The following is a 17,966-nucleotide window of genomic DNA, read 5'->3' as shown; positions in this document are numbered from 1 at the left end:
CACTGTGTTTGGAAAGCAGGACCAGTGTGTTTGGTTAATGAAAGCTACCAGAAGCTACGTGCATAGAAAATGGACCCCTCCAAAAAATATGGGGAGTTGACAGCTTAGTCAAGATCATGCAATCCTACATAAAAGGATTTCAGCTTTTGGATTTCCGCTGTTGGATTTCAGCTATAGAAGGAGTTCTTTTTCATTTATCAACGCTTTATCGATCGTGCTGGGGCTCATCAAGATGTAGTTCAGACATGAAAGCGTCACCTGCAAGAGCTTTTCATTTGCCACTTTCATCTCCATGTATTTAGCTTGATCCTCTTCAGACATATTTTTGACTATGTTTTCCGCCGCCTGCTTTTCCTGCTGGATGTCATCTTCCACAGCTTGAATGAGATTTTCTTTGCTGCATCACAAAAGCAAATATTTTGTAAATAACCTCAATCCCCAAGTCTTTATTAAGAGTGCAAGCCAGAAGCACATGAGCCAGTGAATGTGTCAAAGGGGATCCAGGTTTATGCTCACCGTCTCTGCTTCCAACCCTTTTCTGCATTAAGTTTCTGAACAGAGCCCACAGGCACACTTTGTAGGGGCATAAGCCTTCTCCATTTAATTTGCACTCTGCCTTTTGCAAGATACTAGATCTCAGAAAGAGAGAGAACTGAAGAGGGCAGGAGTGGGGATTGTGGGTGTGAGTCTGACCCCTCCCTCTGTCGTGTGCCAGTGCTTATGTAAATAGGGCTAGCTTGAGCACATGAACTCCTACCTTGAAGGAACAAAATATTTAAAAAATCCTTCCAGTAGCACCTTAGAGACCAACTAAGTTTGTTATTGGTATGAGCTTCTGTGTGCATGCACATTTCTTCAGATACACTATCTTGAAGGAAGTTATACAAGTTGGGCTTGCGGAAAACATTTGTACTGTGCCTTCTCTAAGGGTTGGGAAGCTGCAGGAAGCTTTAAGGCTGAAATTTACTATTGAAGATTATGAGGGAAAACAGCTTGGCAGGGGAAGGGTGAGAGTGCCCTGACCCTCATGCTGTCGCTTGGCTACTCTCTACAGCTGTTACTGAAACCTTCTTCCTAACCTTTGAGCTAAGTGAAGCATGCACACTCTTCCTGGGGAAAATCCCAGTCTGTATATCTGTGCTGGTAAGGCCTATGGCACTGTACAGAACTGCAAGCTCTGAGGATCCAAGTTTGGGTGGCATTAAAAGCATTAAAAGATGAGAGAGAGAGAAAATCTGGCAAGTGGCAGCAGCGATGTGAGCAACAGGATCAGTTTGGTAAAAACTGCTCTTCGTATTTTTTCCATCACACTACATCTTTCCATATTAAGTTATCAGCCGTATTTCCCCTGTGTTCCTTCTCAGCTATTAGCACTTTCTCTCTAACACATTCTCTCTTACCTGAGATTGGGCCCCATGGAAGTTAATGGGCCTTACTTCTGAGCAGACATTAAAGAATTGCTCTATTAAGTATCATATTACAGTAGTACCTTGGTTGATGAATGCCTTGCTACTCAAACATTTTGGCTCCCGAACGCCGCAAACCCGTAAGTGAGTGTTCCAGTTCGTGAATGTTCTTTGGAAGCTGAATGTCTGACGCAGCTTCTGATTGGCTTCCGGAGCTTCCTGCAGCCAATCGGAAGCCGCGCCTTGGTTTCCGAATGTTTTGGAAGTTGAACGGACTTCTGGAACAGGTTCCGTACTGTATTTATTTATTTATTTAATCTAGCCAAAGCCATTGCTAAAAGGTAAAACTACCACATAGGAAGATTAGGGCATAATATCACAATGATCACGCCCACTCTATCACACAGGCAAATCACTATCGTAATATGAATAGTTATACTTTCTCATGTGAACCTGAGCTGAACCGGCAGATGGGTGTCAAACAGGTTACTGAATCTTTGTTAGCATAAACTGGAATCAGAGCAACTATAGTCACAGCTGAATTAGAACTGATCCACAATGTTTAGTGCCTTCTCCTCTCACTGGTTTTGACTGAATGATACATGTGACATATGAACGTTAAAGGTGATTTTTAATTCTTTGAATGTAACTTATACCTAACCTCCACCCTGATCAGCGTGTTAACAACTGCAAAGGCTTTTAGCTGTCGCTTTTAATATGCACTTTGTAGATTTATGTCTGATGTTTGGTAACTGTACCCCACTAAAAAATAAACTTCTACCCATGGCTCTCTGTTTCCAATACAACCATGTTTTATTGGAAACTCTAACCGTGGGTAAACTTGCTCTTTCGCCCTCACTTCATGTCATAAACATGATACCTGATCATATTCTAAAACTTCCTTATTGGCTGTAAGTCTATTAAGTCACATATGAACCCAAGTCAATCTTTTGCTAAAGGCATCCTGAAGTTCCTTATTTTAAACGACCTGCTTGCTAATAGGGTACAAAGGTTGAAGCCAAGCGAAGTTAACATTGTACTCTCCTTTTTTTTTAATCCACAAGGATACACGCAAACATGTATATGATGTTCCAGAGAAAAAATAAGAAGGTAAGAGATTGGGTAAACTGCTAGTATTATCAAACGTATAGATGTTTGTTTTATTAACAAATGTATAATAAAATAAATTGTTCCGCAATCCAACTATTAAGATTATAGTTTAAATATTATATTGGTTCAAAGCTGTATGAATTCACTCGATGGCTTTGCAAGAGGACATCTTTGGAAGCTTGGAAAATATTTTTCAAATGTTTCCCCTCAGTTTAAACAGGGAAGCTGCCCGTTTTATTCTTCTTAAATAATGGAGGGCCTTTAATGGAACACTTCAGAAATAAATGTTAATCCCTGAAGAATTTTACTCGATTTTAATACATATATATACAAGGACTAAAAGGAAGAAGTTTTCACAAGAGACACTAGAACTTTTGTGTGGGTTTTGAGAGGTTATTGATATTACTTGTTTGGGTGCTCCAATGTTTCTAGATACAGTGGTACCTCAGGTTAAGTACTTAATTCGTTCTGGAGGTCTGTTCTTAACCTGAAACTGTTCTTAACCTGAAGCACCACTTTAGCTAATGGGGCCTCCTGCTGCCACCATGCCACCGGAGCATGATTTCTCTTCTCATCCTGAAACAAAGTTCTTAACCTGAAGCACCATTTCTGGGTTAGTGGAGTCTGTAACCTGAAGCATATGTAACCTGAAGCGTATGTAACCTGAGGTACCACTGTATTGCTGGCTGTGCTTTTCTCTATCTTTTGAGATTTGCAAACTTTTCCCTATAGGGAAGGGTCAAGCAGTTCTCACCAGTGCAATAGATATGGCTCATGTCTTGTGTAGCCTTGATCAGTGGCGCCATTTCAGAGCTCTGGAGGGAGGATGGGCAGGAAGAAAGATTCTAAATATTTGAAGTACTGTATAGCTGTTGCAGTTTCTTTTGTTAATATTTGGTAACAGCTATAGCGATAGTATTAAGACATCTGATGAAAGAACATCAGTACTTGGATAATTTTTATTGTATTTCTACAGGACACCTCAACAGATCACAGCTATGTCATTTTTTAAAGTATCAGAACACTAGGTGAACTAGACAAAGACAACAGAGACTTTAAAAAAGACTGGGAATCGTTCATGATGTATTTACAGAAATATTGTAAAGAAATGGACTCACTAGCAGGGTTTGAGTAAAACACTTACAATTAGGAAAACAAGAGTAAAGGTTAAGAAACAACAATATGGAAATTAATTAAATGTAAGAAGTAACTGGAAGAAAATTTGGTATAAAAATGATAAGAATGTAAGAGCATTCAGCTGAAAGATGAAAAATAATAGAAAACTTAAGCAGAAGTAGCAAACTGTCAAAGAACCAGAAGGAGAAGTTGAGGGAAGTCACGGGGTGGGGTAGTTTTGTTTTATTCTATTTTCTTTTATATGATAAATGTGCTGAATATTAAATTGTAAATTTTAATTAAAAATATTTTAAAAAAAGAACACTAGGTGAAATAATTTCTTGAACATTGACAGATGACAAAGGCCTGATTTCATAGCACAAACGATATATAGTTTATATTTTCATATTTTACTCAGTTCTACAAATCCTGTTGATTCACTTGGCTTTGCAATCACAACTATGATGCTCTTTGTGAACTTCTTTTTCATCATTAAATTGAGCTTCAATACTATTCAAGCGATAACATGTACCTACAGGTTCAGAATATGAAACTTGCTTGGCTCCCGACACTGGTTGCAGCTCTCTTTTTATATCCAGTTGCTGCTTCTCAAATGGTAAGCTTCATAACCAAATCAAGCTACTACTACTTGGCTACTTTTCCTATAAAGCTGTTAACAGCTTGATCCTTTATACGTGTTCTATGAAGAAAGCCACATTGTGTTCAATGTGGTTGACTCCTATGCGTACTTAAGACTGCAGCCTAAGGCTATTTTAACTCCTCTTTTGGGTTGGGGTGGCAGAAATTATCACATTCATCTATATGATAGGACCTCCGCTGCCTTGCGGGATATCTTCAGAAGGAAATGCTTGTGGGTAAACCTACACAAATCCGGAGTGCAGTCCCTAAGACGGTTGGATGGTACTTCTTTCCAGCAATTCCTGCCACCAAGCTGGTGTCAAACATATTGCTTTGATTTCCTTTAGACCACACCAGCAAGGTCTGGTCATCTGAGCAGTCCAGGAATACCATACACACTGCCCAGGCTTGCACCCTGGGGAGGTCACTTGGGTGCAGCTAACGTGGTGATTTGACTTCACCCCTAGAGGTGAACTCCATTGTCTTTTGAGACAGATGGATGCCAATAATATATATGATAGAGTACGGTATGTGAAGGATCCAAAACCCACAGAATACAGTGCCTAACCAATCATATTATGATTCTCATCACCTGCAAAATACTGCAGTTATTTCATGGTACTCCCTTCTTAGCACCAGGAAGAAATATTCTATGAGTTTTGTTCTGGTCATTGTAGGCTGGTATGGGATGTGCCTTGCATTAAGCAAGGTGGGGAAATAGATGTTTTGTTTTGTTTTTTATAAAAGTTCCCTTTAGCCCTACAACTCTCTGCCAAAGCATTTATATTCAGTCCTGAATGATTCAGGTATTTCAGATTTCTATGCTCAATATTCTACCGTAGGAAAGAGTTTAATTCCAACATTTTTTATTTGAGCCCCAAGATTTCAACAAGAAAGGAGCAGGCCTGTTTTCCTACAGCCTGAACTACTTTTTTTGGTCATTTTCTTTCACATACTGATCATATAGCTGACTCTAATATGAAGGACCACAAATCTGAACAGCTGTAGCTTTATTTATGGTTATATGGTTGTTTTGTGCTGCTGCTTTTGTTTCTATATTGTTACAGGATTTTCTTTCTGAAGATTAGCCAGGCAGAATTTTCCTTTACAACAAACAATAACATCAATATATTTTAGAAAAGTTTTCATATGAGAGCTTGATGAACATATTATCTGTTTTATCCTGGTAATCTTCCCCAATCTGTATTTGTAACATTTTCTCTCTCTTTGTTTAACAGGTTAAGTGCGAGGAAACAGCAAAAAACTATACTTCTGTCCCTCCTGGCCTAGACAAAAATGTTTCTATACTAGTTCTCTGTCACAACAGCATCACTTTAAATGAAAGTGATACCACAAATCTTCAAAAGTACATGAATATTACAGAATTATACCTAAGCAACAATTCCATTTTTATTCTCCGTAATTTTACTTTTGACAAACTTTCAAAATTAGCAGTTCTAGATGTCAGCAATAATTCTATCAGTACAGTTGAACAAGCAGCATTTGCTGGTTTAAATAAACTAAAGATTTTGAACCTACAGAATAACAAAATTGTGCAATTAGATTCCAGTGTGTTTGTATTGCTAAAGAGCTTGGTGGTCTTAAACCTAAAAAATAACCTTATGAGATATTTTGATGCAAAAATATACCTTAATTTAACCAATATCACATTAATTGGAAATCCATGGAATTGTTCATGTGACCTCGTTAGTTTACAGAGTTGGCTGAAGACCACTAAAGTAACCATGGGTAAGTATCAAAAAATGTATTGTGTTTTAATCTATAAGATTTCCATTTCAGGATGACTAAGTGTACTCCGTTGATGTATGAATTTAGCTATCCTTACATCTTTTATTTTTGAGATAAGGATTCCTTTAGACTGAGAGCCAAAAATGCTAAAAGGAGTTGTCAATAAAAAGCACACCAAAAAGATAAAATATGAACTAAATGCCGAGCGCATACATTAAGTTGGTATTTGAAAAGGTCATGTCTGAAAATTTCCTATTCATCCAACAGATTTTGTATAGGAAAAGAGGCGTTTGCCCTATGAACTAGAAATGTACTAAGTAATGTGGTTTCAGAAAAATAACAACAGTGCAATCCTATATGCACCTACTAAGAATTAATCCCACTGAGTTCAATGCAACTTACTCCCAGCCTTAAGACTCCTATTAAACAGATGAACAGCACAGTCAAACCCGCCTGAGATTATTACAGTATAGGTAATACTGAATATATTCATATATTTGAAGGCCAGGAATATTTTCATGGAATGAATAATTGTTGGAAATAATATATTTGCCTCTGGCAACCCTATCATACTTGATCAGGGGTGAGCAGACTTTTTCAGCAGGGGGCCGGTCCACTGTCCCTCAGACCTTGTGGTGGGGCCGGACTATATTTTGAAAAATAATAATAAATGAATTCCTATGCCCCACAAATAACCCAGAGGTGTGTTTTAAATAATAGGACACATTCTACTCATGTAAAAACATGCTGATTCCTGGACTGTCTGCGGACCGAATTTAGAAGGTGATTGGGCTGGATCTGGCCCCCGGGCTTAGTTTGCCTACCCCTGCACTAGATGGTCGCACGGATTATTTTTAAAGTTCTAAACATCATCAAAGTTTATTAAATTTGTGAGGTCCATGCCTTTACACAAAATACCATAAAACATTATTAAAAGATAAACAGTAAAATTATAAAAATAAGCTAAAATTCATTCCCTCCCATTGCTCTCCTAACCTGCTGCTGTATCTTCTTTCCTGTATGGTGGGGTTTTTTGGGTAGTTTCCTTTGCTGGGACAGCATGGCAAAGTTCTAAACTATACTGTCTGAAGTTGTTTTTAAGGTCAGCACAGACCAAATTTTTAAAATCTTTTAATCTTTTTGAAATGTTTATAATTACAGACAATGAGAACGGTACTCTGTGTATGTCTCCAAGCAGCCTGAAAAAACAACCTATCAAGACAGCAATTATAGCTGACTGTGAGAAAAGAGAGAGGACGACTGAAGCAACCACCTTATCTTTCACTTCTCTTAATCCTAATAATGATAGTCTATCTCTGCATAATGGTACAAATAGAAAAGCACTAATGTCAGGTATATTTCAGTTTAATTTACCAGCAGCGCCCATATGCCTATAGAAGCTATGCATTTCAGAAACAATACTAAAGATCATTTAGTGAACTGATACAGAATTTAAAGCAAATGTGTGTTGAATCCAAATTTAGCTGTCTGCTAAAAGTAGGGCTCCCTCTGTTCATGGATAGCTTTTGATCCAGCAGAGGGATCCTGCTGGTCGAAGGAAGAACATTATTTTTGCCCAATCCCCACCCGTTCTGTAGTCTTCCCACAATCCCCCTACCCTCTCCAGCAGATTTTCACAGGGAGCAAAGGTCTGCAAGGTGAACGGGCAACTGGTAAAGGTTGCTCCCCTCCTCTTCGGCCATTATATCAAACCGATAACTGTGCATTCTTTTCCTTAAACACTGTTAAGAGCAGCTCCACCATTTCCTTTACATTTCTCAGGAAGAAGAACTCGCACAGCCTTGTGTATTTTAAGCAAAATTCAACAAGGAGTCAGTCCTTGGCTTGGTTTATAGACTCCAGTCTCTATGCTATCCTCATATAAATTGGAATATTTTGCATATATATTGATAAAGATATTAGATGTATTACCAAAATAGCTTTTGAATTGTCTTTTAAAACAAGTACCTGTAATATGCTGAAAGTTATGATGGCTATATATAATTGCAATATAGCCTTTTCTAGTTTTTTATGTATATTGGTAAACGTCGGATTAACCCAGACAGCCATGTGTCATTGGGAGCACAAAGTTCAAATTCTTTTGTTAAACTTGTTTCTAGTGCAGCTAGATCTCAGCTGATCTAATTCAAGATACTCGCCCAGGGCCTCATTAACCTTGATGAATTCTTCCACTGATTTGGATGAATATGCCTATCTGGGGTCACTAGTCACAGACAAACAGACATAACTAGACTTGGAATGAGGCAGGTACCTGGGATCCAAGCACACAGCATAATGTCCATTTAACTGTACCAGTTGAATCCCCATGATTATGTTAACAACAGATGCCTTCAGGATTCTTTAACAGAGTAATTACTGAAATATGTTCAGTCAAGTGCCAAACTTTACTAAAACACTGCTTTTAAAAGGCTAATAGTCAAATGTCCTAAAGATGATGTGTTGGCGTCACAGGTGTGGGAATTGCAAAACCACAAACTTGATTCTCCAGTGGGTTGAAGTGCAAAGTGACTTTTGCATATTATTTCCCCCCTGCAGCTCCTTTTACCTCTGAAAAGCTGATATGGAAGGTTAGGGAACCCTGAGAAACAGTATAGGGGGCGGTACCAGGGGTTGCAGTGGAGATGGGATTTTGCAAAAATCACCTATACCCCTTCTGCCCACAGAAGCAGGCAATTTGCAGAGTGGGAACCTCTGCTGGATTTAACTCACTTCTGTGAATGGAAGGAGTCTAGCTCCAGCCCTTTATTTTTCTATGGAGAGAGGGAAGTTACTTGATAACTTCTGAAAGGTAGCCTTATGAGGAAAAATGGGGTAAGAGTTGTATTTACACTGAAAAGTACTAAAACGATGTTTGATTTATTTTAAGGTGTGGATGTTCATCGTCCTGGCAAAAGCTGGACCTTTCTGATTGGTGTCCTGGTTGTTGTTATCAGCATTTCATTGCTGATTGGAATGGTCATCAAATTCCCAGTATGGTACCGTTATTTGATTAGTTATAATCATAGTCGTTTGGAGGAAGATGAACCAGAGATGTTTGAAGAAACTTTCACATCTCATAACTGCGCATTCCCACATACACCAGGTACCAATGAAGAAGAATCGGTTGTGGTTTTTGAACAATTTCATACATTTGTTCCAGAAGAAGATGGATTTATTGAAGACAAATATATTGATACATGAAGAGTTACTATGAATGTTGCAGTCTGAATCTCTCTGCCCCATTCTGAAATATGTGCAAAGGGCTGTCATACCTGTAGCTTTATAAAGTAATGGGCTAAAAAAACCAAACTGTTGCTGCTTGTGATTAATTAAAATATGCACAATTTAATCTTGTCATCATTACAGAAAACCACTATTGATGAAATGGTATTGGAGGATCAAAGGTTTTTTTGTATGTAAATCAGGGCATTTTGTTTGGGTACCTGAAAGAGAAATATAGCCCTATACAGTTGTATCTCGGCTCCCAAACGCCTTGGGACTTGAACGTTCCGGCTCCCGAACGATCAAAAACTGGAAGTGACTGTTCCAGTTTTCAAACATTTTTTTGGAAGCCGAATGTCAGGTGTGGCTTCTGCTATTGTTTCTGGCGCACCTGCACAATCGGAAACCAACTGGAAGCTGTGCCTTGGTTTCCAAACGTTTCAGAAGTCGAACTGACTTCCAGAACGAATTCTGTTCGACTTCCGAAGAACGGCTGCATATTTAAAAACAGGCAAAACAAGGGTCGGGCATGCTAAGGAAGTCATTACACAAATCATTAAGGAGGCATCCCCTGGAGTTTAGAGTCTGACCGTCAATGAAGAAGAAATAACATCTTCTGTGTCTGAACATCCAGAAATATGTAATTAATTAAAATAATTCTAATTAACAGAAACTGAGTTTCGCTTTTGTTGCACTACACAACTATGATCTATATAAGATAAATAAAATAAATAAAAATGCTTGCTTGCACTTTTAAATGAACAAAAAAATCAGAAAAACAGGCCGATACCATGGGTACCCTTCTGGAGTGGCTGTCTGCATTAGGGGTGGGTGGCACCGCTCAGCGCCGGTTTTAGTTCTACTTGGATGGTTGTTTCTAGAGGGTGATGTTTGAGGAGTGTTCTTTGGCCCTGTGGAACCTTCAATTTGGGGTTCCTCAGGGTTCAATGTTAAATTAAATCTTTTATCCTATATGCTACTTCTGGGGTTTGTGATGGTGAGCTGAATTTTTATTTATTTAAAACTGACTTGTTTTGGTGTAGATTTTATAAATTCAATAAATAATAATAATCTAAAGTGTGAAAGGTCAGCACATACCTGCTAGTGCTTGAGTACAAAGACCAGACAAGTGTCGGGGGTCCATGAATAGCATTATAACACAATACAGAACATTTCTATGGATTTGTTTATTTTCCAGTTTTGTTTTTAAAAATTCATATACTTACGCTTGTCTTTCTGTAAAAATGATGTCTATGCCCTGAGCTTCACGGTCATTTTGAGCCTTCAACTGTTAAAAAGACATAGCCACCAACAGCATGAGAATAGCTCTGCTATATCTACAGCAAATAAATTTCCCGTTTCTAGAGCCAATGTCTTTAATTCAACTGAATTTGCTATTATAGCTTATACACCATAGATCATTCTTAAAATGATTTTCAAGAAATACAACATGATCCTAAAAATATGTTTGAGAAATGGAACATAAATCAGAATTAAGGGCAGTTTCAAATGCGTCTGTACTAATTTACATGCATAATGGTTGGACTATGTCTAAAGGTAAAAGGTTTATATAGCTCAGGGGGAGCTTTGGTGCTGCTGAACTACAAACTCCCATTAGCCTCAGCAAGACTGTCAGTAGAGAGAGATGATAGGATTTGAAGTTCAAAAACATATAGCAGGCTAAAGGTTCCCCACACCTGGCATAACTGAATGAAGTATCAGATCTCCACAAATATTAATTTACTTATTTTTATTTATTTGATTTCTATCCCACCTTTTAACAGGTTCTCAGAGCAGCCAACAAAAAATAAAACAAACTTTAAAACGATAACATTAAAACACTACAAAGTAAAAGAGCGCTTTAAAAGCAGTCAGCAGAATTAAAAACACCGAACACCACAACAGCAATTTTCAGAGGATTGAATAACCCAGGGAAATAAAAAGATCCTTGCCAGGTACTGTGCTGTAAGGACAGCAAGGTATGCCACAGGCAAATTTGAAGTTACAGACGCTGACAGCAACAGATGAAGTTGCAAGCACAAGTAATTTCAAATAAATTGCAAGCATCTCACTGATAAGATGTTTTGCAGGAAGGGGTCCTTTGGAGGGTGAGAATGACGGTTTAAAACCAGCTCTTGCTCCCCTCTCCCAAACAGCTGATCAGTAAAATTTCCATGTGCTAGTATCAACTACTCATTTCACTGGTAAAAAAAATGTTTTTTTAATGTTTCATTTGAACTACCATTTAATTGGAAATTTAAATTGTGTAGGTCCTTTCTATTGTGATCCAATGTTTGGAAGAATTGTGGTTTTTTATATTTCCTTCTATTAACTAAGATGCTACTTTGAAATGTCACTCTGCATATGTATTTGGGTCAACAGTATATGCAGTTACACTCATCCTGAGAATCAATTACAATTGTTTTCAAACATTTTCCAGCAGCTACTGAGCATCACTGGTTAGCAGCAGTCCATGTTGAACAATAACCAATTCAGGCAAAACTAGTACTGTGATAAAACAATGTTAATACTCACCAGGTTATAGTCATTCATTACTTCCTCCATATCGGTATTGGTATTAAGTTTATCCACCAGCTAAAACAACACAGAAACCCAATTAATTGCTAGTTTTATTCCCAATGAATTATCTATAGGTAATTATCTATGCAATTGCAATTCAAAATTAGATCCAATATTGTCAATGTGTGTAATATATATATATATAAATATTAGTAATATAAACAATAACGTACCATATTGTAATCAGCTAGTTGCCCTTGAAACTCTTTGATCTCACTAGCTAAAGACTCTGCCCTAAGAGAACAGGAAAAGAACAGTTACTATACAACATAGCTTACGTGATAATAGGTAATCAAAGCAAGTCTTAAGTTTTAACATACAGTAAGCCTGCAACTTACATGTATTTAACTTGCATGCATGCAGCTTTACCTGCTGGGCAAATAAATAAATAAATAAATAAATGGGGGCGGACATCCAGGAAAAAAGACTTTGGCAATCCCAGCTGCCATTGAACCCAATGTGTTCTGACGACAGCAGTACCTTGTTTTGCAACAGGGATCCGTTCCAGAGCCTCTGATGCTAGATGAAAAGGATGCACGACAAAGCGCTAATCTGCGCACACACGTGGAGCGGTTTATGCTTCTGTGCATGAGGCAAACCTGGCAGTAACCTGTTCCGGTACTTTCGGGTTTGCCACAGACGTTCGACAAAATGGACGCTCGACGAGGCAGACTCAAAACGAGGTACCACTGTATATGCAATTTTGACTTTAGGCATGATCCTTGGAATGTAAACCCTACGTAAGTTGCAAGTTTGCTGTTTCCAATCCAAATTTACTTGTGTACATGAATCCACTGACTTTAATTAACACAAAAGTTTTTAAAAACCTTCAGGGTCCCTACCAGCTCTACAATTCTATGACAATAAGCGCAATCTATCTCACCTTTTTTCATATGATAGGTAGACAGAATTCTCCTGATTATACATGTCAATTTCTTTCTGAAGCTTGTTAATTTCTGCGGTGAGTTCATTTATTTTGCTCCTGTAGGAAAAAAATAGTTCTTATGTTAAGTGTAATTTAGTCCTGTTCTAAAGCCACAGCCTTTGGGTCAGAGGTCATCTGCCATATAAATATGGTTTTGGACACCTCTTCAGATTTGTATGTGTCGGTAATTTATTGAATTATGTACCAGTCCTTTGGAACCTGACAGAGGGACAATTTAACTGGCTTCTAAGGGCACCTATGATGGATAAATGTCTAGTTCATCAGTACTGGAAGAAGCCCACTTCCCTAATCCTACAGTGGGCAGAGAACATGACTCAGCTGGCTGCATATGAGAAGGTGATCTTCCATAAAAACAAGAAAGATGGGGAATTCCTTGATATCTGGACTCTTTATACAAATCTATTTGCTCAAATGGGTTGGTTTGCTCAAATGGACATTCCCCCCTGCCTCATCAGTTGTACACAGAGAACACGTCTTGATTAATTACGATTTTCTTTGCATTGTATGACTTTTTGTTTCTTCAATCAAGAACTATTAATAAAAAGGGTGTCTGGTTTAATCTTTATGGCCCAGTGAAGCCTAGTAAACTTATACATTTCTAAAGGCCCACATCATGCTAAAACCCTGGTCAGTATCTAGTGGTTTTTTTGGAAGGTCACTCTGGGAAGAGAGTGAGGGGGCAAGAGGACTACCCCAAAGATGACGGGTACAAGTTCTGTGCACTACATATGCTACTTTATCCTTTAGATGGGCAAATGAGTTGCAAGGCAGCACAACTCCGCAAGGTAGAGTTTGTTTTAGGAGCCTTCAGATACTGAATCCAATTTTAAAAATAGCTATATAGTGATCAGTATAGTTGTTTTCTACCACAGATCTATTTTTTCTAAGGGGGTGTAAGGGAGGAGGTGGGAACCCCAATGCACAAGTGGAAGTCCTTGTGTGGGCTTTTGCTGACGGACTCATTAGCTGAAGCCAACCCTAATATTTTAGAGTTGTGTTTATACTTGACCTGCTATTGACAACTTGCCAATTAAATATTAATCTGTTAAGTAACCTGACCATTCTTTTGGTGAGCACTTCTGAAGGTAGAAAGTTCTACACAAATCTCTTTCGCTTCAACCTCAAAAAGTATTTTTAACCCTATGCTGATTCCAAGTCAGATTGCGTGGAGCACAGCTGGGTGACTGGAAGCAGTGAGGTTCCCAGTAAAGCAAATTAAGTCAGTTGGACATTGGTCACAAGTATCTACTCCAGCAAACAGGAAAGAAATGGAAGGAAAGGCCTGCATTTGGTACAGACAAACAGTAGGGAAGGCAGTGGGATAAGACAAGCGTGAAACAAAACATAGGCCAGTCCTCTATACCTGTGCTGAGTGCAGGAAAAATGGGCTGGCTGGACTATGAAAGGAGGAAGAGCTACTGCTAAGGAGACACGAGCTAAAAAACTTCTATCATCCCTGCCAAACACTGTAAGTTAGGCAAGATCAAGGAGACAGCCAATTAATTACTGCCAATAAGGCAGTAGCTCTTGACACAATCATATAAAAACAGCACAAACACTGGTGACAAATAACTTTCACGTACCTGAGCACTCCCAGGTAATAGGATTTATCCATAATTTGTCTCTGTGGACCTAACAAATAACAAATGTAAAATTGTTACCCGACACCACAGTACAATGAGAAACAATTGTGTTAATAAAGAATCCAGTGGTTGTTTTCATGCAAGGTGATAAAATCACCATAAAGAGACAGAGAGAGGCTGAAATAAATCCTCTATAAATAATGTAATGTACATATTCTCTTAAATAATCCATGATGTAATGTCATACGCTCTGAAAAGTATAAGACCTGTCTAGGTTTAAAGCTTCTGGTGCTATTCCAGCTTTCCAAGTTCCACCTGAGATTTCACAGATGCTAGCTCAGTTCTGCCCTTACGTCAGGATGGAGCTTTGATTAAAAAAAATGCTTTGCCTTGTCCTAAGTTCCGACACATTTCATGTCTCTATGAGGCCAAAACCACTGTAAAGTGTATTGCTCTGTTTCCCCTTATAATCACAGGCACAAGACTAACTTATTCAATGTTTGTATGCCTTCATATCTTAAAATACCTTTCATTCCAGTTTTCATTCCACTCAGCCCTTGTTGCGTCACTGGACGGTCTGCAACCTTAATCTGGGAGGACAAAACCACACCAGTACCTATGGATCCACCACGTGTACCAGGTCTTGATGTTCCTGGAGGGATCTAACACCAAAAACAGAATCAGTAGAAAAAATAATGAATGCCATTCTGAAGAATAGTAAACTAGTCTATCTACTTATCAATAAACAGGCTGAGGTCTTGAGATTTAAATGAAACCAAATGACATGGCACACACCTTTTTTGTTACGTTTATATTCCACCTTTCCTCCAGGAGCTCGAGGTGGTGACAGTCCTTCTTCCCATTTTATCCTCACAATAACCCTGTGAGGTAGGTTAGAGTGGCCCAAGGTCAGCCAGTGAAGTTTCATAGCTGACTGGTCTCAAAGGTCCTAGTTTAACAGCTTCACCCTAAAGATTCTCTTATACCTAACAGGACCCCACAAACTTTTGTAAAGACAGCTTCAGGAAGGTGATTTTGAAACCCTGAAAAGGGATAAAGAGGCTGGTGGTGCAATTTGGAGCAAAAAAGTTGTGGATAAAGAGTAACCCTTCTGCTCCTCTGCAATTCTGCTACCAATAACCATAAGGATTCTATCACACACATGTTCAGATCCAAGCCATTGTTGTAGCAATTAATAACAAGATAAAGGTATCAATAAGCACATCAAGCACCCAAACACAGAAGCCCTGCCTACAAGCTTATAAATGAAAAGGAAAAGGAACGGGAGTGTGAGCCACAAAAAGCAGTAGAGATAAATAGGAAAATAAAATGCCAAAAACATGGGAGAATAGACTGGTTTTTAGCTGCTACTTTTAGATGATAAGATCCTTTGAGCAGACACCTATCCCTTCGTGTTACACAATCCCTTATGTTAAACAATATACAGTGGTACCTTGGGTTACATATGCTTCAGATTACATACGCTTCAGGTTACAGACTCCGCTAACCCAGAAATATTACCTCGGGTTAAGAACTTTGCTTCAGGATGAGAACAGAAATCGTGCAGCAGCGGTGCAGCGACAGCAGGAGGCCCCATTAGCTAAAATGCTGCTTCAGGTTAAGTACAGTTTCAGGTTAAGAACGGATCTCCAGAACGAATTAAGTACTTAACCCGAGGTACCACTGTACACAAAGGTGTGTATATTATGATGTCTGGAGACACTGTGTAAACAATAACAAAGTAATCTGCACTGGATAGAAAAGGCTCTAGCTTAGGAATCAGAAAATGAAAATAAACTCTTTAATGAAACTGTATCACTTGTCAAACACAGTAGGTTTTAAAAAAAGATTAATTTTAACTTACTCCTCCTCCAAGCAGAGCTGCGGATGGAGGCCGTAGTGAGGATGAGGGCGGTCTGGCTCCCAGGCCTAGTCCTGCTCTTGAAGACGGGCGGGCTGTAGGAGGCTTGTGATTACTTGCCATTTTTTCTCTTTTCTTCAAATTTCTCTTTAGAAACAAGAATACGTTACACACTAAAATCCTCTAAATGTGTATTCTGTATTAAAAGAGAACTTTTAAGTCACGGATAAAGAAAACATTTTAAATAAAACAAGTAAGAATTTTCTTTAGCTTTTTAATTGGAATCATGCCATACGCAGGGTAAATATGCCCATTAGGACAGCTATCTTCAACACAGTAACTAGGGAATCAAATGTGTGTTTAGAATTAAGTCTTCAGTAGGAGGTAGAACTAAAAATAAAATAAAATGCATATGCACACCATCATTATTTTGAAGCCAGCCCTGTCCAGTAGCCAGAAGATCAAAATACAATTTATCTGCCTGCAGTCCTTGGGCATGGAATGTAAGCTCATGGTGAACCAAGCCTACTAAAACTACGGGTGTTGTGGTCAATATTTGGGTGAGAGATTATCTATGAATCATTTCATGATGGAGCAAAGTCTTAAGAACTTTGACGTATGTGGTTGAGATTAAGAAAATAAAAGACATCAATCTGGGATAGCTCAGTTCGTAGAGCTTGAAACTCTTAATCTCAGGGTCACGAGTTCAAACCTCACGTTGGGCCAAAGATTTTAGCACTGAAAGGAGTTGGACTGGATGACCCTCGTGCCCCCTTCCAATTCTGCAGTTCTGTGATTACATATATGAAATTACAATAGGGGGTGAAACCACGGAACACAGTATCTTAAAAACAACACTAGCAATTGATGAAAACATACAAGTCACTGTTTCATGGGTATAGCCAGGATTTTTGTCGGGGGGGGGGAAGGCTTTTTTTGGGGGGCAGGCTTTTTGGGGGGGGGGCAGAGCCTCAGTTAAGTATTTTTATTGATTTTTATTGATGAGGGGCAGCTCCCCCCCCCGGGCACTATTTCAACAGACACATATTGTGGGTATCTGTAATACAGGCATGAAGAGATTGCAAAAGCTCTGTAAACCAAACCTGATGTTGTGTTTTATTTTTTATTAATCCAGAAATGGCCCAACAACATACTAAGGGCAGCTCGGTCCCTTACTCCCCAGAAACCTTAACAAACATTAACCCCCCCACACCTTTAAAAGAAAAACTCCCTGGAGGAGGTCTGAGTTACTGGGCGCTTTTTATTTTTCCACTTTGCGACGACTCGTGTCGCGCAGGAGAGCGTTCACACGTGACGCCCACCACCCTCAGCCTTAAATTCCATGCACCATTTCCCCGCCTCCTTCTGAGTAATGGGGAGGGCGGCTTGGGCCCATCGTGGGAGGGGAAGGGGCTGAGGCATGTCACGTACGGGGGTCGTGAGGGTCGGCGCTCCAGCCTGCGCGGTTCCTCTTACCTGACCCTTCCCCGCGCGCACGCGCAGTGGGCTAACGAGACTCGTTAATTTAACGGTTCCCTCCCATCCACGAACTCCTCTCCGCGCGCGCGACGGCAAGCCGTAACCTAGCAACCGTGCCAGCCAACCCCCGGCGCCGCTCCCTCCGCGCAGTCGCTCTGGCGCCAAGCCGAGCGCGGCTTCTTCCTTTTCCCTCACGCTCCCGTATTCCATCGCGAGATTTACGCGCAGCCTTCGCCTCACACCCTTCTACTTTGGCGCATGGGCAGAGGAACGAG

The 17,966-nt window shown here is 39.4% G+C and overlaps 2 protein-coding genes across 5 annotated transcripts in view; one reads left to right on the top strand and one right to left on the bottom strand.

The window, feature by feature from the left end:
* IFT74 (intraflagellar transport 74) overlaps positions 1 to 17,871 on the bottom strand; it is a 41,225-nt gene extending 23,354 nt beyond the window's left edge. The window contains exons 1-9 of one of the 4 annotated variants that reach the window (XM_081845095.1): positions 17,644 to 17,871; positions 16,216 to 16,359; positions 14,878 to 15,013; positions 14,352 to 14,400; positions 12,706 to 12,804; positions 11,996 to 12,056; positions 11,778 to 11,837; positions 10,469 to 10,530; positions 259 to 397 (exon numbers count right to left, since the gene is read on the bottom strand). In XM_081845095.1, coding sequence (XP_081701221.1) covers positions 259 to 397; positions 10,469 to 10,530; positions 11,778 to 11,837; positions 11,996 to 12,056; positions 12,706 to 12,804; positions 14,352 to 14,400; positions 14,878 to 15,013; positions 16,216 to 16,335 — 726 coding nt within the window. In that variant the 5' untranslated portion in view covers positions 16,336 to 16,359; positions 17,644 to 17,871. Of the gene's footprint in view, positions 1 to 258; positions 398 to 10,468; positions 10,531 to 11,777; positions 11,838 to 11,995; positions 12,057 to 12,705; positions 12,805 to 14,351; positions 14,401 to 14,877; positions 15,014 to 16,215; positions 16,409 to 17,560; positions 17,577 to 17,643 lie in introns of those variants that run through there. The other 3 variants (XM_081845096.1, XM_081845098.1, XM_081845097.1) reach the window with 3 other exon arrangements.
* Positions 2,403 to 9,914, top strand: LRRC19 (leucine rich repeat containing 19). The gene is made up of 5 exons (XM_081845429.1): positions 2,403 to 2,516; positions 4,171 to 4,248; positions 5,510 to 6,020; positions 7,182 to 7,373; positions 8,908 to 9,914. The coding sequence occupies exons 1-5, from the start codon at positions 2,484 to 2,486 to the stop codon at positions 9,219 to 9,221; spliced, it is 1,128 nt and encodes a 375-aa protein (XP_081701555.1). The 5' UTR covers positions 2,403 to 2,483; the 3' UTR covers positions 9,222 to 9,914.
* Positions 17,872 to 17,966: the final 95 nt, after the last annotated feature.

This window comes from Podarcis erhardii (genome assembly GCF_964252035.2).
Source record: "Podarcis erhardii genome assembly, chromosome: 17".
Classification (NCBI taxonomy): Eukaryota; Metazoa; Chordata; class Lepidosauria; order Squamata; family Lacertidae; genus Podarcis; species Podarcis erhardii.
The sequence above is the reverse complement of the archived record's forward strand: the minus strand, read 5'-3'. Positions and strand labels throughout refer to the sequence as shown.